General features: G+C 46.1%; 1 protein-coding gene across 1 annotated transcript in view; it reads right to left on the bottom strand.

The window, feature by feature from the left end:
• LOC109875786 (collagen alpha-1(XI) chain-like) overlaps positions 1-23,682 on the bottom strand; it is a 241,229-nt gene extending 217,547 nt beyond the window's left edge. The window contains 3 exon segments of the mRNA XM_031836411.1: positions 5,233-5,446; positions 11,604-11,768; positions 23,332-23,682. Of these exon segments, the coding sequence (XP_031692271.1) occupies positions 5,233-5,446; positions 11,604-11,768; positions 23,332-23,440 (488 nt within the window). The 5' untranslated portion in view covers positions 23,441-23,682.
• Between the last annotated feature and the right edge of the window lie 474 nt (positions 23,683-24,156).

Below are 24,156 nucleotides of genomic sequence, written 5' to 3'. Positions count from 1 at the left end.
ATTGAAACAGCAGGTTTTAACCAGACTAACAAAAACCTCCACAAACAGACAGAACATTGTTTGCGTCTCAAAAGGAAACCCTACACCCTATTGACCATAACACTAAACAAGAGGGTGCCATTTGGGACGAACTCAAAAGGGTTACCCGACGTGGCCACGCGTGTACCCAACACCTCCTGAGCCCCCTCCAGGACATTATGGCCTCCTCTGTTTAACACTGGATTATACTCATTAAACTCATTAAACTCATTAAACTTAATCCTCCTTCTGGGTTACTCGGCATGACAGACGTGTTGAACATTGTGGAAAGTGTGTGTCGGGAGAGAGCAAGAGAGAGCTGGAGGCGCACAGTCAAAACACTGTCCTGAGGAAGAGGATCCGGAGGAGAAGAGAGGAGGAGGAGCCTGAGAAAGGAGAAGGGGGAGGAAGAGGATCCGGAGGAGAAGGAGAGAGGAGGAAGAGCCTGAGAGAGGAGAAGGGGGAGGAAGAGGATCCGGAGGAGAAGGAGAGAGGAGGAAGAGCCTGAGAGAGGAGAAGGGGGAGGAAGAGGATCCGGAGGAGAAGGAGAGAGGAGGAAGAGCCTGAGAGAGGAGAAGGGGGAGGAAGAGGATCCGGAGGAGAAGGAGAGAGGAGGAAGAGCCTGAGAGAGGAGAAGGGGGAGGAAGAGGATCCGGAGGAGAAGGAGAGAGGAGGAAGAGCCTGAGAGAGGAGAAGGGGGAGGAAGAGGATCCGGAGGAGAAGGAGAGAGGAGGAAGAGCCTGAGAGAGGAGAAGGGGGAGGAAGAGGATCCGGAGGAGAAGGAGAGAGGAGGAAGAGCCTGAGAGAGGAGAAGGGGGAGGAAGAGGATCCGGAGGAGAAGGAGAGAGGAGGAAGAGCCTGAGAGAGGAGAAGGGGGAGGAAGAGGATCCGGAGGAGAAGGAGAGAGGAGGAAGAGCCTGAGAGAGGAGAAGGGGGAGGAAGAGGATCCGGAGGAGAAGGAGAGAGGAGGAAGAGCCTGAGAGAGGAGAAGGGGGAGGAAGAGGATCCGGAGGAGAAGGAGAGAGGAGGAAGAGCCTGAGAGAGGAGAAGGGGGAGGAAGAGGATCCGGAGGAGAAGGAGAGAGGAGGAAGAGCCTGAGAGAGGAGCCTGGGGAGGAAGAGGATCCGGAGGAGAAGGAGAGAGGAGGAAGAGCCTGAGAGAGGAGAAGGGGGAGGAAGAGGATCTGGAGGAGAAGGAGAGAGGAGGAAGAGCCTGAGAGAGGAGCCTGGGGAGGATGATTTTTGATATTATTTTTTTTTCAAATGTATAAAAACCTGTTTTTGCTTTGTCATTACTGGGTATTGTGTGTAGATTGATGAGTGAAAATCATTTTTAAAGTGACCAGTGTTCAAGAACCAACAGTCAGTAATACTGATCAAAATGGCTGCCCTCGGATGACAATACTCGTCCTGTATATCTCTCATTATGATAGAAACCCAAGCATTTGCGTTTGTCAGCCAATTATGCATCATTCCAGTGTATTACAAATTGGCTACAGAATAAATATTCTGTTAATATTCTGTTCTTTTTTTCCTATTTTTTTATTTATACTTACAAATGAAATGCTCTCGCACATCTGACGGCTACTTCCACAGGTGCCTTGGAAATGTTTGAATTCCTTCGCTTTGAATGACACTAGAGCAATACTATCCTTTTTTCACTGGTCAACTAGGCATGTCCAGTAAACTGCATCGCTATAAAACAATGGGGGGCTGGGGCATGTGGGTAGGCAGCATTATTTACAGCCTAGTCAGTGAGGATTAGGCGAGTGGGGGCTACTGTTTATCTGTGTTGTTAGAATGTCAGCATGGTATGAATTATTTCTCTGTGTTGTTAGAATGTCAGCATGGTATGAATTATTTCTCTGTGTTAGAATGTCAGCATGGTATGATTTATTTCTCTGTGTTGTTAGAATGTCAGCATGGTATGAATTATTTCTCTGTGTTAGAATGTCAGCATGGTATGAATTATTTATCTGTGTTGTTAGAATGTCAGCATGGTATGAATTATTTCTCTGTGTTAGAATGTCAGCATGGTATGATTTATTTCTCTGTGTTGTTAGAATGTCAGCATGGTATGAATTATTTATTTGTGCGTGCAGTAATATCTAACAAGTAATCTAACAATTTCACAACAACTACCTTATACACACAAGTGTAAAGGAATGAATAAGAATATGTACATGTAAATATATGGATGAGTGATGGCCGAACGGCATAGGCAAGATGCAGTAGATGGTATAGAGTACAGTATATACATATGAGATGAGTAATGTAGGGTATGTAAACATTATATAAAGTGGCATTGTTTAAAGTGACTATTGATACATTTATTACATCCAATTATTTATTATTTAAGTGGGCAGAGATTTGAGTATGTTGTCAGTATGTTGTCAGCAGCCGCTCAATGTTAGTGGTGGCTGTTTAACAGTCTGATGGCCTTGAGATAGGAGCTGTTTTTCAGTCTCTCGGTCCCAGCTTTGATGCATCTGTACTGACCTCGCCTTCTGGAAGATAGCGGGGTGAACAGGCAGTGGCTCGGGTGGTTGTTGTCCTTGATGATCTTTTTGGCCTTCCTGTGACATCGGGTGGTGTAGGTGTCCTGGAGGGCAGGTAGTTTGCCCCCGGTGATGCGTTGTGCAGACCTCACTACCCTCTGGAGAGCCTTACGGTTGTGGGCGGAGCAGTTGCCGTACCAGGCGGTGATACAGCCCGACAGGATGCTCTCGATTGTGCATCTGTAAACGTTTGAGAGTGTTTTCGGTGACAATCCAAATTTCTTCAGCCTCCTGAGGTTGAAGAGGTGCTTTCTTCACCACACTGTCTGTGTGGGTGGACCATTTCAGTTTGTCCGTGATGTGTACTCTGAGGAACTTAAAACGTTCCACCTTCTCCACTACTGTCCCGTCGATGTGGATAGGAGGCTGCTCCCTCTGCTGTTACCTGAAGTCCACGATCATCTCCTTTGTTAGAATGTCAGCATGGTATATATTCTATCTCTGTGTTAGAATGTCAGCATGGTATATATTCTATCTCTGTGTTAGAATGTCAGCATGGTATGTATTTTTTCTCTGTGTTAGAATGTCAGCATGGTATATATTTTTTCTCTGTGTTAGAATAGCAGCATGGTATGAATTATTTATCTGTGTTGTTAGAATGAGAGCATGGTATGTATTCTTTCTCTGTGTTAGAATGTCAGCATGGTATGAATTATTTATCTGTGTTGTTAGAATGAGAGCATGGTATGTATTCTTTCTCTGTGTTAGAATAGCAGCATGGTATATATTTTTTCTCTGTGTTAGAATGGCAGCATGGTCTTTCTTTCATTGGATGGAGCACTAAGATCTTATAAGAAGACGTTGTACAAAACTCTCACAAAAACACATATTTTCTCTCGTAAGGGCCCTTTGATATATCTTAATAACATTATACTTTAAGTGGAATATATCATTCTTACATCTACCTAGGTCAAAATGTCCACTGACTGAGTTACAGCTTCTCGTCAAGCCCAAGAAAACATACTGTCCCCCCCAAAAAACACAACCCAAGGCGTGTCTGCCTAAATAACCCAAAGAAACACAATAAAACCCTTTGGTCGCCACAGGCTCCTGTACTCTAAGCCGCAGTTCCCAGGGAGAATTCTGGGGTTTCTGAATGCAGAGCATCAGACAGGCACTGACGGAAGCTAAGAGACTCTCTGCAAGGAATCTGATTGGATGAGGTAATCCAGGAGGTTAATACTGTAAGGTTAACGTACCTCTCCTCTTTCATCCTGCCCCCACAATCACTCCTCCACGTTTCCCTCTTTAAAGAAAAATGAGGGACAGGGTTCATGGCCGACGTCAGGTTCCCCATGATAGTCCCTGCTGCTCCCCACTAATCCACTGTCTTTGACCCATCCTATCCCACATACTGCTGCTACTATCCAGGACCCCCCTAACCATAACCCCTCCTATCCCCCCATACTGCTGCTACTACCCAGGACCATAACCCCTCCTATCCCACATACTGCTGCTACTATCCAGGACCATAACCCCTCCTATCCCCCCATACTCCTGCTACTACCCAGGACCATAACCCCTCCTATCCCCCCATACTGCTGCTACTACCCAGGACCATAACCCCTCCTATCACCCATACTGCTGCGACTACCCAGGACCATAACCCCTCCTATCCCCCGTGCTGCAACCCAGGACCATAACCACTCCAATCAGAGAGCTCCTTGCACATGACATGGCTAAAGTATATATTCTAGAGAGGGTTGCACCAGGGTTTGAGTATGAATAGAGTCTGAGTGAAGAGACACACACAAAGTTAACTAAGCTCTGTTTTCAGTCTTTAACCAGCCCTCCTCCTTCCTCCCTCCCCAACATCCCTCTCCCTGGTCTCTGTAAGCAGAGATGGTCTCCCTCTCCCTGGTCTCTGTAAACAGAGATGGTATCCATCTCCCTGGTCTCTGTAAGCAGAGATAGTCTCCCTCTCCCTGGTCTCTGTAAGCAGAGATGGTCTCCCTCTCCCTGGTCTCTGTAAGCAGAGATGGTATCCATCTCCCTGGTCTCTCTAAACCGAGATGGTATCCATCTCCCTGGTCTCTGTAAACAGAGATGGTCTCCCTCTCCCTGGTCTGTGTAAGCAGAGATGGTCTCCCTCTCCCTGGTCTCTGTAAACAGCGATGGTATCCCTCTCTCCCTCTCCCTGGTCCCTGTAAGCAGAGATGGTCTCCCTTTCCCTGGTCTCTGTAAAGAGAGATGGTCTCCCTCTCTCTGGTCTCTGTAAGCAGAGATGGTCTCCCTCTCCCTGGTCTCTGTAAGCAGATATGGTCTCCCTCTCTCCCTCTCTATGTTCTCTGGGAGCAGAGATGTTCTCCCTCCCTCTCTCTCTCTCCCTGTTCTCTGTGAGCAGCGATGGTCTCCCTCCCTCCATCTCTCTCCCTGTTCTCTGTGAGCAGAGATGGTCTCCCTCCCTCCGTCTCTCTCCCTGTTCTCTGTGAGCAGCGATGGTCTCCCTTCCTCCGTCTCTCTCCCTGTTCTCTGTGAGCAGAGATGGTCTCCCTCCCTCCGTCTCTCTCCCTGTTCTCTGTGAGCAGCGATGGTCTCCCTCCCTCCGTCTCTCTCCCTGGTCTCTGTGAGCAGCGATGGTCTCCCTCCCTCCGTCTCTCTCCCTGGTCTCTGTGAGACCAACCAGCAGCAGTAGTGGTAGCTCAGTCTTGACTTACTTTCCGTCGGCCAGGTTGAGAGAGCGGAACAGCGGGTAGCCCTCAGGAGCGGGCCTGCCACTCTGGTCCTCATACAGGAAGACGGGTGAGCGTCCCACCTCCACCCCCAGCTGCTGCACACCCTGCTCACTGTAGACAGACAGCAGGAAGGACTGGAGGCCGGCCTTGGGCCTGAGGGTGGTCAGGATGGAGAAGTCTTCAGGGAACTCACCTCCTACAGAACACAGATTGTGTTAGAATTACACAGATATAGTAAAACCCCCCCTACACAATGCACAAAACACATGTTAGACAGGGTTAGAATTACAAAGATATAGTAATACCCCCCCTACACAATGCACAAAACACATGTTAGATCAGGTTAGAATTACACAGATACAGTAATACCCCCCCTACACAATGCACAAAACACATGTTAGATCAGGTTTGAAATACAGGGAACTGATTCAATGATAAGATGTGACTGATTCAATGATAAGATGTGACTGATTGAATCATAAGATGTGACTGATTGAATCATAAGATGTGACTGATTCAATGATAAGATGTGACTGATTGAATCATAAGATGTGACTGATTGAATCATAAGATGTGACTGATTCAATCGTAAGATGTGACTGATTCAATGATAAGATGTGACTGATTGAATCATAAGATGTGACTGCTTCCATCACGTGGACTGGGATATGTTCCGTATTGCGTCAGACGACAACATTGACGAATACGCTGATTCGGTGTGCGAGTTCATTAGAACATGCGTTGAAGATGTCGTTCCCATAGAAACGATTAAAACATTCCCAAACCAGAAACCGTGGATTGATGGCAGCATTCGCGTGAAACTGAAAGCGCGAACCACTGCTTTTAATCAGGGCAAGGTGTCTGGTAACATGACCGAATACAAATAGTGTAACTATTCCCTCCGCAAGGCAATCAAACAAGCTAAGCGTCAGTATAGAGACAAAGTAGAATCTCAATTCAACGGCTCAGACACAAGAGGTATGTGGCAGGGTCTACAGTCAATCACGGATTACAAAAAGAAATCCAGCACTGTCACGGACCAGGATGTCTTGCTCCCAGGCAGACTAAATAACTTTTTTGCCTGCTTTGAGGACAATACAGTGCCACTGACACTGCCCGCAACTAAAACATGCGGACTCTCCTTCACTGCAGCCGACGTGAGGAAAACATTTAAACGTGTTAACCCTCGCAAGGCTGCAGGCCCAGACGGCATCCCCAGCCGCGCCCTCAGAGCATGCGCAGACCAGCTGGCTGGTGTGTTTACGGACATATTCAATCAATCCCTATCCCAGTCTGTTGTTCCCACATGCTTCAAGAGGGACACCATTGTTCCTGTTCCCAAGAATGCTAAGGTAACTGAGCTAAACGACTACCGCCCCGTAGCACTCACATCCGTCATCATGAAGTGCTTTGGAGACTAGTCAAGGACCATATCACCTCCACCCTACCTGACACCCTTGACCCACTCCAATTTGCTTACCGCCCAAATAGGTCCACAGACGATGCAATCTCAACCACACTGCACACTGCCCTAACCCATCTGGACAAGAGGAATACCTACGTGAGAATGATGTTCATCGACTACAGCTCGGCATTTAACACCATAGTGCCCTCCAAGCTCGTCATCAAGCTCGAGACCCTGGGTCTCGACCCCGCCCTGTGCAACTGGGTACTGGACTTCCTGACGGGCCGCCCCCAGGTGGTGAGGGTAGGCAACAACATCTCCACCCCGCTGATCCTCAACACTGGGGCCCCACAAGGGTGCGTTCTGAGCCCTCTCCTGTACTCCCTGTTCACCCACGACTGCGTGGCCATGCACGCCTCCAACTCAATCATCGAGTTTGCGGACGACACAACAGTGGTAGGCTTGATTACCAACATTTTCCTGTGGTGTCAGGAAAATAACCTCACACTCAACGTCAACAAAACTAAGGAGATGATTGTGGACTTCAGGAAACAGCAGAGGGAACACCCCCCTATCCACATCGATGGAACAGTAGTGGAGAGGGTAGTAAGTTTTAAGTTCCTCGGCGTACACATCACAGACAAACTGAATTGGTCCATCCACACAGACAGCATCGTGAAGAAGGCGCAGCAGCGCCTCTTCAACCTCAGGAGGCTGAAGAAATTCGGCTTGTCACCAAAAGCACTCACAAACTTCTACAGATGCACAATCGAGAGCATCCTGTCGGGCTGTATCAACGCCTGGTACGGCAACTGCTCCGCCCACAACCGTAAGGCTCTCCAGAGGGTAGTGAGGTCTGCACAACGCATCACCGGGGGCAAACTACCTGCCCTCCAGGACACCTACACCACCCGATGTCACAGGAAGGCCATAAAGATCATCAAGGACAGCAACCACCCAAGCCACTGCCTGTTCACCCCGCTATCATCCAGAAGGCGAGGTCAGTACAGGTGCATCAAAGCTGGGACCGAGAGACTGAAAAACAGCTTCTATCTCAAGGCCATCAGACTGTTAAACAGCCACCACTAACATTGAGTGGCTGCTGCCAACACACTGACTCAACTCCAGCCACTTTAATAATGGGAATTGATGGGAATTGATGTAAAATATATCATTAGCCACTTTAAACAATGCTACCTAATATAATGTTTACATACCCTACATTATTAATCTCATATGTATACGTATATACTGTATTCTATATCATCTACTGCATCCTTATGTAATACATGTATCACTAGCCACTTTAACTATGCCACTTTGTTTACATACTCATCTCATATGTATATACTGCACTCAATACCATCTACTGTATCTTGTCTATGCCGCTCTGTACCATCACTCATTCATATATCTTTATGTACATATTCTTTATCCCCTTACACTTGTGTCTATAACGTAGTAGTTTTGGAGCCAATTGTTAGCTAGATTAGTTGTTGGTTATTACTGCATTGTCGGAACTAGAAGCACAAGCATTTCGCTACACTCGCACTAACATCTGCTAACTATGTGTATGTGACAAATAAAATTTGATTTGATTTGATTTGATTGAATCATACGATGTAACTGATTGAATCATAAGATGTTACTGATTCAATCATAAGATGTATATTATTGAGTAACAAAAAACAGAAATCACAGGTGAGGACTTTTCAATTCAGTTACCCTTTACATTTACACAATCGCATACAGCTTCCTATAGACACACATTGTGTTTGTGTGTTTTTGGTGTGTAAGGTCTAATTTATTCTGCAACTACCCCAGGTTTACAGTCTTTCAAGCATCCAGATAGACCTAAACTAATCATTTATTCACTCCAGAAGGAATCAAACCCACAACCCTGGCGTTAAAAGCATCCAGATAGATCTAAACGAATCATTTATTCACTCCAGAGGGAATCAAACCCACAACCCTGGTGTTACAAGCATCCAGATAGATCTAAACTAATCATTTATTCACTCCAGAGGGAATCAAACCCACAACCCTGACGTTACAAGCATCCAGATAGACCTAAACTAATCATTGATTCACTCCAGAGGGAATCAAACCCACAACCCTGGTGTTACAAGCATCCAGATAGACCTAAACTAATCATTTATTCACTCCAGAGGGGATCAAACCCACAACCCTGGTGTTACAAGCATCCAGATAGACCTAAACTAATCATTTATTCACTCCAGAGGGAATCAAACCCACAACCGTGACGTTACAAGCATCCAGATAGACCTAAACTAATCATTTATTCACTCCAGAGGGAATCAAACCCACAACTCTGACGTTACAAGCATCCAGATAGATCTAAACTAATCATTTATTCACTCCAGAGGGAATCAAACCCACAACCCTGACGTTACAAGCATCCAGATAGACCTAAACTAATCATTGATTCACTCCAGAGGGAATCAAACCCACAACCCTGGTGTTACAAGCATCCAGATAGACCTAAACTAATCATTTATTCACTCTAGAGGGGATCAAACCCACAACCCTGGTGTTACAAGCATCCAGATAGACCTAAACTAATCATTTATTCACTCCAGAGGGAATCAAACCCACAACCGTGACGTTACAAGCATCCAGATAGACCTAAACTAATCATTTATTCACTCCAGAGGGAATCAAACCCACAACCCTGACGTTACAAGCATCCAGATAGACCTAAACTAATCATTTATTCACTCCAGAGGGAATCAAACCCACAACCCTGGTGTTACAAGCATCCAGATAGACCTAAACTAATCATTTATTCACTCCAAAGGGAATCAAACCCACAACCCTGACGTTACAAGCATCCAGATAGACCTAAACTAATCATTTATTCACTCCAGAGGGAATCAAACCCACAACCCTGGTGTTACAAGCATCCAGATAGACCTAAACTAATCATTTATTCACTCCAGAGGGAATCAAACCCACAACCCTGACGTTACAAGCATCCAGATAGACCTAAACTAATCATTTATTCACTCCAGAGGGAATCAAACCCACAACCCTGGTGTTACAAGTATCCAGATAGACCTAAACTAATCATTTATTCACTCCAGAGGGAATCAAACCCACAACCCTGACGGTACAAGCATCCAGATAGACCTAAACTAATCATTTATTCACTCCAGAGGGAATCAAACCCACAACCCTGACGTTACAAGCATCCAGATAGACCTAAACTAATCATTTATTCACTCCAGAGGGAATCAAACCCACAACCCTGACGGTACAAGCATCCAGATAGACCTAAACTAATCATTTATTCACTCCAGAGGGTATCAAACCCACAACCCTGACGTTACAAGCATCACACTCTACCAACTAAGCCACACGGGACCTGAGCTAATCGTATACTACCTTAACCACGTACATACATGTCCAGGCTTGATGACAACGATATACCTTTTAGGGCAATGATATTGAACGTGTAAAATCTCTCGTATTTAGAGTACAATTTTCCTTTCAGAAGACCCAATTTGGGGGGGGGGAAACCAATGTCTGAACATTAAAATAGATTTATTGACACTTTTCCTGAGTTTATTTAAACACAAACAATTCTCCATTAGCGATTTGAAAAGGTTGCGTCAAAGAGGAATACAACTTATAAAAAATATCCTACAAAACTTTAAGAGGACATTAGGACATGAGTTAGTCCAACTAAACAGATCTACGAATGTGTCACGCCCTGACCTTAGAGAGACGTTTTATTTCTCTATTTAGTGAGGTCAGGTTGTGATGTGGGGTTGGCATTCTATGTTTTGTATTTCTGTGTGTTTTGGCCGGGTATGGTTCCCAGTCAGAGGCAGCTGTCTATCGTTGTCTCTGATTGGGAATCATACTTAGGCAGCCTGTTTTTCCACCTTAGTTGTGGGTAGTTGATATTGTTAGTGGCACTATAGCCCTAATAAGCATCGTGGTTGTTGGCAACATTTATAATAAAGAGAAATGCACACTCACCACGCTGCATCTTGGTCCATTCCATACGACGATCATGACAGAATGAATCAAACTTGGGTTTTAACACCCACATGAAATAAGTCAGTATCTACTGTCTCACATAAAACACCTGAAACAACTGCATAATCCAGACTCATAACAATAGTTTACTATTTCAACTTGACGGCCATTGAGTTCATTTGTTTCATTCCCCTCAAGCCTTCCCTCTCAGCCAGATCCTCTCTCTCTAGGGTTGGTGTTAAACTAGCTAGTTCTCTCAGCCAGATTCACTCTCTCTAAGGTTGGTGTTAAACTAGCTAGTTCTCTCAGCCAGATTCTCTCTCTCTGGGTGTTGGTGTTAGACTAGCTAGTTCTCTCAGCCAGATTCTCTCTCTCTAGGGTTGGTGTTAAACTAGCTAGTTCTCTCAGCCAGATTCTCTCTCTCTAGGGTTGGTGTTAGACTAGCTAGTTCTCTCAGCCAGATTCTCTCTCTCGAGGGTTGGTGTTAGACTAGCTAGTTCTCTCAGCCAGATTCTCTCTCTCTAGGTTTGGTGTTAAACTAGCTAGTTCTCTCAGCCAGATTCTCTCTCTCTAGGGTTGGTGTTAGACTAGCTAGTTCTCTCAGCCAGATTCTCTCTCTCGAGGGTTGGTGTTAGACTAGCTAGTTCTCTCAGCCAGATTCTCTCTCTCTAGGTTTGGTGTTAAACTAGCTAGTTCTCTCAGCCAGATTCTCTCTGGGTGTTGGTGTTTGACTAGCTAGTTCTCTCAGCCAGATTCTCTCTCTCTAGGTTTGGTGTTAAACTAGCTAGTTCTCTCAGCCAGATTCTCTCTGGGTGTTGGTGTTTGACTAGCTAGTTCTCTCAGCCAGATTCTCTCTCTCTGGGGATTGGTGTTAAACTATTTGGGGTAAAACAGAGAGAGGGTGGAGGGGAACGGAGGGATGGAAAATCATGGTTTGTCTTACCTGGGAAAAGCTTCTTGGTGTGGGCACTGATCTGGGCTTGCTTTCCAACTCTGTAGGCTGTGTCTGGCTTAGATGCTCTTCGGTTTGTGCAAAATCCTGATGTTTTCCTAACTCCTGCTGGGGAATTGTGAAAGTCTAATACTTTCAGCACATCCACTGGTTCAGCTGTTGGAGAGAGAGAGAAGATACAAAACGATTTACAATCTGACAAGAACTTCCCAATGCACCTTAATCTTTGATTCAACAGTTAGAATGTCAAGCAACCATAATCTATTGCATTTACACAAAATGTAAGTCGCATCATACCGAACCTCTGATTCACGATCATGGCTTTATAGCTTTCAAAAGAATTCACATTTTAATCCAGTAAACCGTCTATAAAGTGTTACCGAATCCGTCTACTGAATACTTCCATTCTGGTGATAACCTAATGAGGAAGGACTTCAAATAATTTAACATAGACAGATGTATTGGCCCCCTGTCTACATATCCCCATGTCTCCCCTGTCTACATATCCCCCTGTCTCCCATGTCTACATGTCCCCCTGTCTCCCCTGGCTACATATCCCCCTGTCTCCCCTGGCTACATGTCCCCCTGTCTCCCCTGTCTACATATCCCCCTGTCTCCCCTGTCTACATATCCACCTGTCTCCCCTGTCTACATATCCCCCTGTCTCCCCTGTCTACATATCCCCCTGTCTCCCCTGTCTCCCCTGTCTACATATCCCCCTGTCTCCCCTGTCTACATGTCCCCCTGTCTCCCCTGTCTACATATCCCCCTGTCTCCCCTGTCTACATATCCCCCTGTCTCCCCTGTCTACATGTCCCCCTGTCTCCCCTGTCTACATATCCCCCTGTCTCCCCTGGCTACATATCCCCCTGTCTCCCCTGGCTACATATCCCCCTGTCTCCCCTGTCTCCCCTGTCTACATATCCCCCTGTCTCCCCTGGCTACATATCCCCCTGTCTCCCCTGTCTACATATCCCCCTGTCTCCCCTGTCTACATATCCCCCTGTCTCCCCTGTCTCCCCTGGCTACATATCCCCCTGTCTCCCCTGTCTACATATGCCCCTGTCTCCCCTGTCTCCCCTGTCTACATATCCCCATGTCTCCCCTGGCTACATATCCCCCTGTCTCCCCTGTCTACATATCCCCCTGTCTCCCCTGTCTACATATCCCCCTGTCTCCCCTGTCTACATATCCCCCTGTCTCCCCTGTCTACATATCCCCCTGTCTCCCCTGTCTACATATCCCCCTGTCTCCCCTGTCTACATATCCCCCTGTCTCCCCTGGCTACATGTCCCCCTGTCTCCCCTGTCTACATATCCCCCTGTCTCCCCTGTCTCCCCTGTCTACATATCCCTCTGTCTCCCCTGTCTACATATCCCCCTGTCTCCCCTGTCTACATATCCCCCTGTCTCCCCTGTCTACATATCCCCCTGTCTCCCCTGTCTACATATCCCCCTGTCTCCCCTGTCTACATATCCCCCTGTCTCCCCTGTCTACATATCCCCCTGTCTCCCCTGGCTACATGTCCCCCTGTCTCCCCTGTCTACATATCCCCCTGTCTCCCCTGTCTACATATCCCCCTGTCTCCCCTGTCTCCCCTGTCTACATATCCCCCTGTCTCCCCTGTCTACATATCCCCCTGTCTCCCCTGGCTACATGTCCCCCTGTCTCCCCTGTCTACATATCCCCCTGTCTCCCCTGTCTACATATCCCCCTGTCTCCCCTGTCTACATATCCCCCTGTCTCCCCTGGCTACATGTCCCCCTGTCTCCCCTGTCTACATATCCACCTGTCTCCCCTGTCTACATATCCCCCTGTCTCCCCTGTCTACATATCCCTCTGTCTCCCCTGTCTACATATCCCCCTGTCTCCCCTGTCTACATATCCCCCTGTCTCCCCTGTCTACATATCCCTCTGTCTCCCCTGTCTACATGTCCCCCTGTCTCCCCTGGCTACATATCCCCCTGTCTCCCCTGGCTACATATCCCCCTGTCTCACCTGTCTCCCCTGTCTACATACAGTATGCGTGATCAGCAGGCCCATCTAACACTGTACTGTACCATGTGACAGGAAGTACGTCCATCAGCAGAATGACTACTAGTGGCATAATAAACTGGCCGATCTTACAACACAGTACTGTGCATATAGGTTAACTTAGATAAAGGTCACAGTCAGAGCCTGCACTCGGCATATCCCATTCCCTTCTAGCTGTTGCTCTTTACATAAAGGAGCCCGTGTTTGATCCGACACCCCAGTGAGACAGACCCATGGGAAAGCTGGGGTGGGGACCATACTCTTATCGAAACGCCTTCTCAATGTTAACAACAGCTGTATGATAGGGCTGTGAGACATGGAGGTAGAGGACTACTCCCGAGAGGTCAAACTTTAGATTTAGTATAGCAATGAATGCAGTAGAAACATACTCTGTCTTTACAAGCCATATACTAGTGGATTGTTAAGGGGCGAGAACCATACTCTGTCTATACACGGTGCAGAACCAGCCCTATACTATTATATCCTATCTATCTATTCTATTTTAAATATTCCACTGTCCATAATATCTATACATCACATACATACAGTACCAGTCAAGAAATTGGACACAGCTACTAATTCATTTTATTTTTTTACTATTTTCTACATTGTAGAATAATTGTGAAGACATCCAAACTATGAAATAACACATATGGAATCATGTAGTAACCATAAATATTGATACTCCCGAACTCTGACATAGCTCGTCTTAATATTTATATATTTTTTAATTCCATACTTTTACTTTTAGATGTGTGTGTATTTTTGTGTATTGTTAGATACTACTGCAGAGTTGGAGCTATTAACACAAGCAGTTAGCTACACCTGCAATAACATCTGCTAAACATGTGTATGTGACCAACAAAATTAGATTTGATTTTAATTGGTCTGTCTAAAAGCATCAAATAGTAATTCCTGTGGGTTTGGTCTAAAACCACTGTTTGGCACGCGGCAGTTTCTTTAGCAATTTTATACAAGATGTTATAAAACATGTAAACATTATTATTATTATTATTATTATTTCTATTATTATTATTATTATCATTATTATTATCATTATTATTATTATTATTATTATTATTATTATTGTTATTATTATTATTATTATTATTATCATTATTATTATTATCATTATTATTATTATATACCTCTCGACACAATTTGGCAAGCAGACACTCCAGTAGTTACAGCAAACCAACTTCCTGCTTCATTCTTCTCAATGCAGCATGCTGGAAAGCCTGTCCCCGTTTCAACATGAAGCTATTTCCGTTGTATAGAAGGATGTCTTCAGTATTAACTAGGCTATACATATACATGACTACTGGGCCTAAACCAACATCCATAATGAGTCCATAATGATTTGGTTTCACCTCAAACCAAACACATGACACGCTTTAACATATTTACTATGGTTCAATAGTTCCCTCTAAAGCTAGTAGTCACGAGACTGCCACACAGAAATATTATCCCACAGAGAGAAGCACGATATTGAACTTCACTCAACTTTATAGAGCAGTAGTCACCAACTGGTCGACCAGTCGATTGCGACCGATCTCCAAGACAGTCCTAGTCGATCGGTTAACATCTCTGTAAAAAACCCAAAGATAAAGCCTTGGTTGTAGGTGCACTTGTTCAGCTGCCCTGCACGCCGGGTAGGCGAACTGTTGCAATTTTGAACCATTTCATGTGTCTGAAGGTACAACTCTCCCTTCCCGGCGGGCAGAGAGAGCAAATCAAATGCACTATAGGCTTAACACTGGCCAATCGGATGGCTCAGATTATCGTGTCTGCAGTAATGTAGCAGGTGTAAAAGAAAGCTACAGTATAGTTGATACAGTGAGGTTTCTAAATGTTTCAAACCATGACTAGAGAGAGAGAGAGACTGTCAACAAATACAGTATAGTTGGTACAGTGAGGTTTCAAACCATGACTAGAGAGAGAGACTGTCAACAAATACAGTATAGTTGATACGGTGAGGTTTCTAAACGTTTAAAACCATGACTAGAGAGAGAGACTGTCAACGACTACAGTAAAGAGCTGCTGTTTTGATGACCGACTTCATGTTTAAGTTCTTACTCAGTGTGAGTTGGGTGGGTTGTCTATGTTAGGTTTTCTATGATTTTCTATTTCTGTGTTTGGCCTGGTATGGTTCTCAATCAGAGGCAGCTGTCAATCGTTGTCCCTGATTGAGAATCATACTTAGGTAGCCTGTTTTCCATTGTGTTTTGTGGGTGGTTGAACTGTTTCGGTTGTTTCTGTGTTGTTTTGATTATTATTAAAAAGCATGAACACTTACCCACGCTGCCCCTTGGTCCTCACCTTCTTCCACCAACGACAGCCGTTACACTCAGCACTGTCAACACTTTATATTCAACACCATTATAAACCATCAAATGCCCGTTCTTCCTATTTCCACTCAGCGCTACAACAAGCACTGCAGCAGAAATGAATGAGTAGGAAAGTGTCTCTATAGGATTGTGTTGTTGTCTGTCGAGGAATATTTCACTTTCTCTGTCCATAGGAGTAACAGCATGAATTTGAGCATAACGCAGGAATATTGCGGTGTGACTCGAGTTTCGTCATCATCTGGAAGACAGTGTCCATTTTGGTCAGTGTCAGTGGAGGAAGAGCGAAGGGACATAGAGAGACAGACCCTCAGTCTGCTGCTCTCTCTCTCCTCTGAGACTGACCCTCAGTCTGCTGCTCTCTCTCTCCGCTGAGACTGACCCTCAGTCTGCTGCTCTCTCTCTCTCCTCTGAGACGGACCCTCAGTCTGCTGCTCTCTCTCTCCTCTGAGACCCTCAGCCTGCTGCTCTCTCGCTCCTCTGAGACGGACCCTCAGTCTGCTGCTCTCTCTCTCCTCTGAGACGGACCCTCAGTCTTCTGCTCTCTCTCTCCTCTGAGACGGACCCTCAGTCTGCTGCTCTCTCTCTCCTCTGAGACGGACCCTCAGTCTGCTGCTCTCTCTCCTCTGAGACTGACCCTCAGTCTGCTGCTCTCTCTCTCCGCTGAGATGGACCCTCAGTCTGCTGCTCTCTCTCTCCTCTGAGACGGACCCTCAGTCTGCTGCTCTCTCTCTCCTCTGAGACGGACCCTCAGTCTGCTGCTCTCTCTCTCTGCTGAGACTGACCCTCAGTCTGCTGCTCTCTCTCTCTGCTGAGACTGACCCTCAGTCTGCTGCTCTCTCTCTCCTCTGAGACGGACCCTCAGTCTGCTGCTCTCTCTCTCCACTGAGACGGACCCTCAGTCTGCTGCTCTCTCTCTCCACTGAGACTGACCCTCAGTCTGCTGCTCTCTCTCTCTCCGCTGAGACTGACCCTCAGTCTGCTGTTCTCTCTCTCCTCTGAGACGGACCCTCAGTCTGCTGCTCTCTCTCTCCGCTGAGACGGACCCTCAGTCTGCTGCTCTCTCCCTCCACTGAGACTGACCATCAGTCTGCTGCTCTCTCTCCCCGCTGAGACTGAACCTCAGTCTGCTGCTCTCTCTCTCTCCGCTGAGACTGACCATCAGTCTGCTGCTCTCTCTCTCCGCTGAGACTGACCATCCATCTGCTGCTCTCTCTCTCTCCGCTGAGACGGACCCTCAGTCTGCTGCTCTCTCTCTCCGCTGAGACTGACCATCAGTCTGCTGCTCTCTCTCTCCGCTGAGACGGACCCTCAGACTGCTGCTCTCTTTCTCCTCTGAGACGGACCCTCAGTCTGCTGCTCTCTCCCTCCACTGAGACGGACCCTCAGTCTGCTGCTCTCTCTCTCCGCTGAGACGGACCCTCAGTCTGCTGCTCTCTCCCTCCACTGAGACTGACCATCAGTCTGCTGCTCTCTCTCTCCGCTGAGACTGAACCTCAGTCTGCTGCTCTCTCTCTCCGCTGAGACTGACCCTCAGTCTGCTGCTCTCTCTCTCCGCTGAGACGGACCCTCAGACTGCTGCTCTCTCTCTCCTCTGAGACGGACCCTCAGTCTGCTGCTCTCTCTCTCCACAGAGACGGACCATCAGTCTGCTGCTCTCTCTCTCCGCTGAGACTGAACCTCAGTCTGCTGCTCTCTCTCTCTCTCCGCTGAGACGGACCCTCAGTCTGCTGCTCTTTCTCTCGGCTGAGACGGACCCTCATTCTGCAGCTCTCTCTCTCCTCTGAGACGGACCCTCAGTCTGCTGCTCTCTCTCTCCGCTGAGACGGACCCTCAGTCTGCTGCTCTCTCCCTCCAATGAGACTGACCATCAGTCTGCTGCTCTCTCTCCCCGCTGAGACTGAACCTCAGTCTGCTGCTCTCTCGCTCCGCTGAGATGGACCCTCAGACTGCTGCTCTCTCTCTCCTCTGAGACGGACCCTCAGTCTGCTGCTCTCTCTCTCCGCTGAGACTGAACCTCAGTCTGCTGCTCTCTCGCTCCGCTGAGACGGACCCTCAGTCTGCTGCTCTCTCTCTCCTCTGAGACGGACCCTCAGTCTGCTGCTCTCTCTCTCCGCTGAGACTGAACCTCAGATGCAGGCACCATCAGCCCACAAAAATAAAAAGCAAATGATTTTAAATGTATGCTCACTCATCTGTGGTTCACAAGTAATAAAACAATGGCTGTGGTACCGGTGTGATCATATAGCTCACCTCAAAAAATGTACACAATAAAACAAAATGGCCCGAACGACAATGCATTGGCATTTTATTTTGTAAAGTGGTTTCTTGCATCAAACAACACAACAACATTTTCAGGCACCTCCTTGTCCAAAGGAGAAGTGGATCAACAGGTTAATGTCCAGCCTTGCATGTGTTTTTTTTTTTTTAAGTCTTGTGGAATGTAGACATTGAACACCACACATTGGCTGCTACTGAAGGCTGGAATGATAGAACAGCCCTGGACAAATGTAAAAAAAGAAAATAGGAACACAAGGTATTATCATAGAATTGTTTCCAGAAATGTTTGTCGGTCAGCCTTGGAGTGTGCACAGCTTATCAGTGACGTTACAAAGTGAGAGAGAGGCTGATTGGGATATTCTCCAAGACCGCTTGGCCATATTGTATAATGTGAAACGTACCCAGGTAATCACTGGGCTCTTCTAAGTGAACTGAAACACCTGATGTGAGTTTACACCTGGTGTGAGTTTACACCTGGTGTGAGTTTACACCTGGTGTGAGTTTACTCCTGGTGTGAGTTTACACCTGGTGTGAGTTTACTCCTGGTGTGAGTTTACACCTGATGTGAGTTTACTCCTGGTGTGAGTTTACTCCTGGTGTGAGTTTACACCTGATGTGAGTTTACACCTGGTGTGAGTTTACTCCTGGTGTGAGTTTACTCCTGGTGTGAGTTTCCTCCTGTCCTGGTGTGAGTTTACACCTGGTGTGAGTTTACACCTGATGTGAGTTTACTCCTGGCCGCTGTGCAAATAAGGTCACATATATCCAAGTCCAAGTCCCTATGTGGCACGGGAAGGAACACGAAGGGTAAAAGGGCCAACTCATAGTATCCATACAGGGGCCTTCATAGTATCCATACAGGGGCCTTCATAGTATCCATACAGGGGCCTTCATAGTATCCATACAGGGGCCTTCATAGTATCCATACAGGGGCCTTCATAGTATCCATACAGGGGCCTTCATAGTATCCATACAGGGGCCTTCATAGTATCCATACAGGGGCCTTCATAGTATCCATACAGGGGCCTTCATAGTATCCATACAGGGGCCTTCATAGTATCCATACTGGGGCCTTCATAGTATCCATACTGGGGCCTTCATAGTATACATACAGGGACCTACATAGTATCCATACAGGGGCCTTCATAGTATCCATACAGGGGCCTTCATAGTATCCATACAGGGGCCTTCATAGTATCCATACAGGGGCCTTCATAGTATCCATACAGGGGCCTTCATAGTATACATACAGGGACCTACATAGTATCCATACAGGGGCCTTCATAGTATCCATACAGGGGCCTTCATAGTATCCATACAGGGACCTTCATAGTATCCATACAGGGACCTTCATAGTATCCATACTGGGGCCTTCATAGTATCCATACTGGGGCCTTCATAGTATCCATACAGGGACCTTCATAGTATCCATACAGGGGCCTTCATAGTATCCATACAGGGGCCTTCATAGTATCCATACAGGGGCCTTCATAGTATCCATACAGGGACCTTCATAGTATCCATACAGGGACCTTCATAGTATCCATACTGGGGCCTTCATAGTATCCATACAGGGGCCTTCATAGTATCCATACTGGGGCCTTCATAGTATCCATACTGGTGCCTTCATAGTATCCATACAGGGGCCTTCATAGTATCCATACAGGGGTCTACCCTGTTGCTGTTAAAGGTCCAACTCATAGTATCCATACAGGGGCCTACCCTGTTGCCTGTTACTGGCTGCTCAAAAAGACCTACGGTATGCTAATCGAGGAGGTCGGGGGGATAGCTGGGCTACATTAGCATAAAATATACATGAATTGCAGGTTTTGATGTGTTACTTGCCATGTTAACACAGATGGATATTAATGGCGATGTATAGACATGACAACAGCGTGTTTTCGTGGGAGGCAGTTGTTGATGTGTTCAGAGCAGAGGAAGCTGGTGGGACGGGCTCATTGTAAAGACTGTAATGGAATCAATGGAACGTTATCAAACACATCAAACATGATACGAAAACCACGTTTGACTCAGGTCCATTTATTCCATTCCAGCCATCACTGTCACCTAATAATCCCCAGTTTACAATTGGCTCATTCATCCCCCCTCCTCTCCCCTGTAACTATTCCCCAGGTCGTTGCTGAAAATGAGAACGTGTTCTCAGTCAACTTACCTGGTAAAATTTGCCCATCCTCCTACAGCTCCTCCCACAGGCTGGTGGGAGGAGCTGTAGGAGGATGGAAGATGGAAGGACATATTCTGCTTCAGTGAGGTGAGGTGAAATGGGCTGATATAAAATAAAAAGAGATGACCTTTTCACCTGCTGCTCCCTGAGACTCTAATAATATATTCAACCAGAATGTCTCTCCATCTCTCTTCTCTCACTGTGCCTCTACCCCTCTCTCACTCTTCCCATACTCTCTCCCCTGTTTTGACTTCCATGTTTCAGTCCCAAACAAGGCCTATTTTTTTGCTGGTGTGTCATACCAAGGAAAACGATCACCGTTTTTAAAGTGTATGTGTTTGATTTTCTCTCTTTAAAATCCACCGCAATAAAATATCTAAAGTGAATATCACATTGAGGCCTTCTACTTTAAAACGACACCATTGGTAACCAGTTTATAAGGCACAAAGGCACAAAGGGGGTGTGGTATATGGCCAATATAGCACGGCTAAGGGCTGTATCCAGGCACTCCGCGTTGTCGTGCATAAGAACATATTGGCCATATACCACACCTCCTTGTGCCTTATTGCTTAAACATATTGCTTAATTACAAGACATGGTTTATACAGTCCAAACAACATGTTAAGTCAACAGTCTCCTCGTGGAGGAAAAGGAGAGAGGTCATGATGACATTACCCAGAAATATTCCCAACAGGCCAATGTAAACCTACCTAGTCACTGATGAGACAGGCAGGGCTTGAACAGACCTCCACCGACCAAACAGAACTAAACACCACATCCCATTTAGACCTGGCTGTCCATGTTTCATTGCCATTCAGCGAGCGAGAGAGAGAGAGAGGGTAGAGTAGAGTGGGTTGGTGAGGGTTCTGAAACGCTACCGTTGTCTGCAGGAATGCACCAGAAAAGGAGCACATGAACCAGGGACAGTGACAATGTTGTCTGTACACTGTTAGCTCAGAGGACACCCTGCAGAAAACAGTTAAAATTATCCTTAAACACCCGCCGAGAAACTCAGAAAACACAAACTGTATATAGGCACATGGATATGAAAATGAATGAAAGTGAATAGTCATTTATATGAGTTTGAACAATGAAGAGGTCTGTGTAGGCCTTGTACTGTTCTGGGCAGTCTGTATAAAGCCATTAGTAAATATTGAACACCTGAAAGGGTTAACACATACACGTGAACTAATATAATACATCAACTGTTCATAGAAATACAATCAATCAGAATGTAAGTAAGATTAGAATGAAGAAGACTGATGAGAACCAATGTCATCGCTGGTTTAGATTCAGTCTCAAATAAAATTAGATTTGATTTGATAAATTCCCTCTTGAAATATCTACAATATTATCCTGTTGTAATGAGTGTATTGATAGACTATGTATTCTAGACTAACTATAAGGGGTCTGTAATCCTGAAGACCTGAACTCAGTGACTAGCTCACCTCCCGTTATGGGAATAGGCCTGGTCTGCATGCTGCTGGCCTGCAGTTTGAAGAGCTTATAAAATAATACGGAAGTGCTAAGCGAACCATCAACCAATCAATGAGCAACACTTAGAATGGAAACATTCCCACGGTGGAGGGAACGCACCGCTCAGAGCCCAGACAACGCGGCCTTGTCACCCCAACCCACACATGCAAGTGCAAAATTCAGGAGGGAAAGTTGGGTGTTGCACAAAGCCCTCCAGTCTCTCGTTGGGCTTCGGTGCGGACTAGGACAGTGTGGAGAAAGGGTGATCCTTTCAGCAAGTCAGTGATGCGCTGCTTGACCACTCCGATCTATCAGAACATACAAGAGGACGGCACTCGAGACAGCTGAGGGGGCGCTCGTCCGTCCATGGGCCGCTCTACACCATCCATGGCCAGAAATAATGCGTGGAAATTTGCGGTGCCAGGCAAAAATGCAATTAATGTCTAGTTAAACAATCACCTAATTATGAATACCCATATGACATTCCCTTTAACGGTGGATCAGTCTGATGGGTCTGCCACACTGCACAACTCCCCAAAGATTGTGCGTCACTGATCAATCGATGAGAGTACCGTTGTCGGTATTCAATGCAATTTCATGACGTGCTAGTGAATCGGGTCCGGAAATGTCCTGTGTGCCCCGGAGCCATGAATAAAAATAGTCAGACACCTCTCCTCTTTAGCAAACTGTGTGGCTGCAATCTCAAACCGTGCGGAATTCCACCACGTTGACCTGGCTGAATCACGTCACACACATCTAACGGACCAGAGGTTTAAAGTAAGATTTTTTTTCCACCATAAATCTCTAAATGGGGTGCTATTGAATACTTGTTTTACCGCTCCGTCATATCTAAACTAAGCAAAGCGGACAGAAAAGCACGCGCAACAAATAAACATTGTGAACAAATAAGTGGATGGGTATATGAGGTAAAATGCATTAAAATACATGTAACCAACATCGTTATAACCCGTTGAAACACATGACAGTGATACCTAAATCTATTCGGAACAAATATCAATAGTGTTCAACGAATATATCTTTGAATGTAAATGTTCATAAAAATCCGTGATTCACTTTACTTTGTGAGGTACAACTGTAACTCGACTTTAGTTCAATTGGATCCACAGACCTCTTGACCGAATCAAATAGGAACAGTCTCTTTCCTATCCTTCTCACATCTAGTTGCGTTGCTAATTGAAAATACAAAATTAATTACTGACATTTACCAAAACCTGACCCTGTTGTGTTCCCCGATCTCTCGCTATATCTCTCCCCGTATCTCCATCATGTTTTAAGAGCAGTCCCCTAATAAGGTTTCTGCCGCGGTTGGCTGATAGTCCCTAGTCTACTCACTACAACTTTTACACAACGTTTTTTGGATCCTAACAGTTGTTCTTACCTGCTCTGACATGGGTAGCCTGCAGAACCAGGGATAAAGTGATGAATGCGGTTACAGTGGAATCCATAATCCACCTTTTCGTTTTCCACCTTGTGGACCGCTTTCGCATCTCGATGGTCTGCGCCCACAAAAGTGAACACAATTTGGGCGAATTCAAGTGATTTTAAATGAGGTCCCTTCCACAATCCCTGGGTTATGGATAATTGCACTAAACAGCCATAAATGAGGGGTGTTTATCCTCTTCTCTCAGCCACTCCAGGCCCCCCCCTTATACGGTCTTCCTTTCCAGTACCCAGCCTTCTGACTGAATGTATTCGGGTTTAAATAAAAGGCACAGAGAGCACTCGTTACCCTAAGAGCTACACCGACAGGAGGGCTGGGCAAGCACCGCAAACCAGACCCACCGTTACAGTGAAATGACATGGAGGGGGGGGGGGGGGGGGGGGGGTGACCCTGATTAGCAAATCACGGGGCTAGAAATTATCCTTGGGATCCACCCATTCGTTTTACAAAGCTCCTGCCAATGAAGTCTACCCTGAGCGCGTGCAGGTACAATCATTATTATTATTTTTAATAAAAGAAGAAGAAGAAAAATGGCCTGTACTTCCTGGAAATGTCCTGGGAATGATCGGAATGCCATTAGGGTCAGAGACTAAATATGTCACGTGAGCATAATTCCGACTGTTGAACAGTGTCTCGTGGACTTGTCTGTCCTATCCCACAGTATACTGTTCTGCCGTGCTCCAGTCACCTACTGCATGGTGTGTAACTTGTGTTCATATAGGATGCACAATTAGTTAACTACAGCAAACGTTTTTAAAAAAC

This window comes from Oncorhynchus kisutch, linkage group LG11 (genome assembly GCF_002021735.2).
Source record: "Oncorhynchus kisutch isolate 150728-3 linkage group LG11, Okis_V2, whole genome shotgun sequence".
Classification (NCBI taxonomy): Eukaryota; Metazoa; Chordata; class Actinopteri; order Salmoniformes; family Salmonidae; genus Oncorhynchus; species Oncorhynchus kisutch.
The sequence above is the reverse complement of the archived record's forward strand: the minus strand, read 5'-3'. Positions and strand labels throughout refer to the sequence as shown.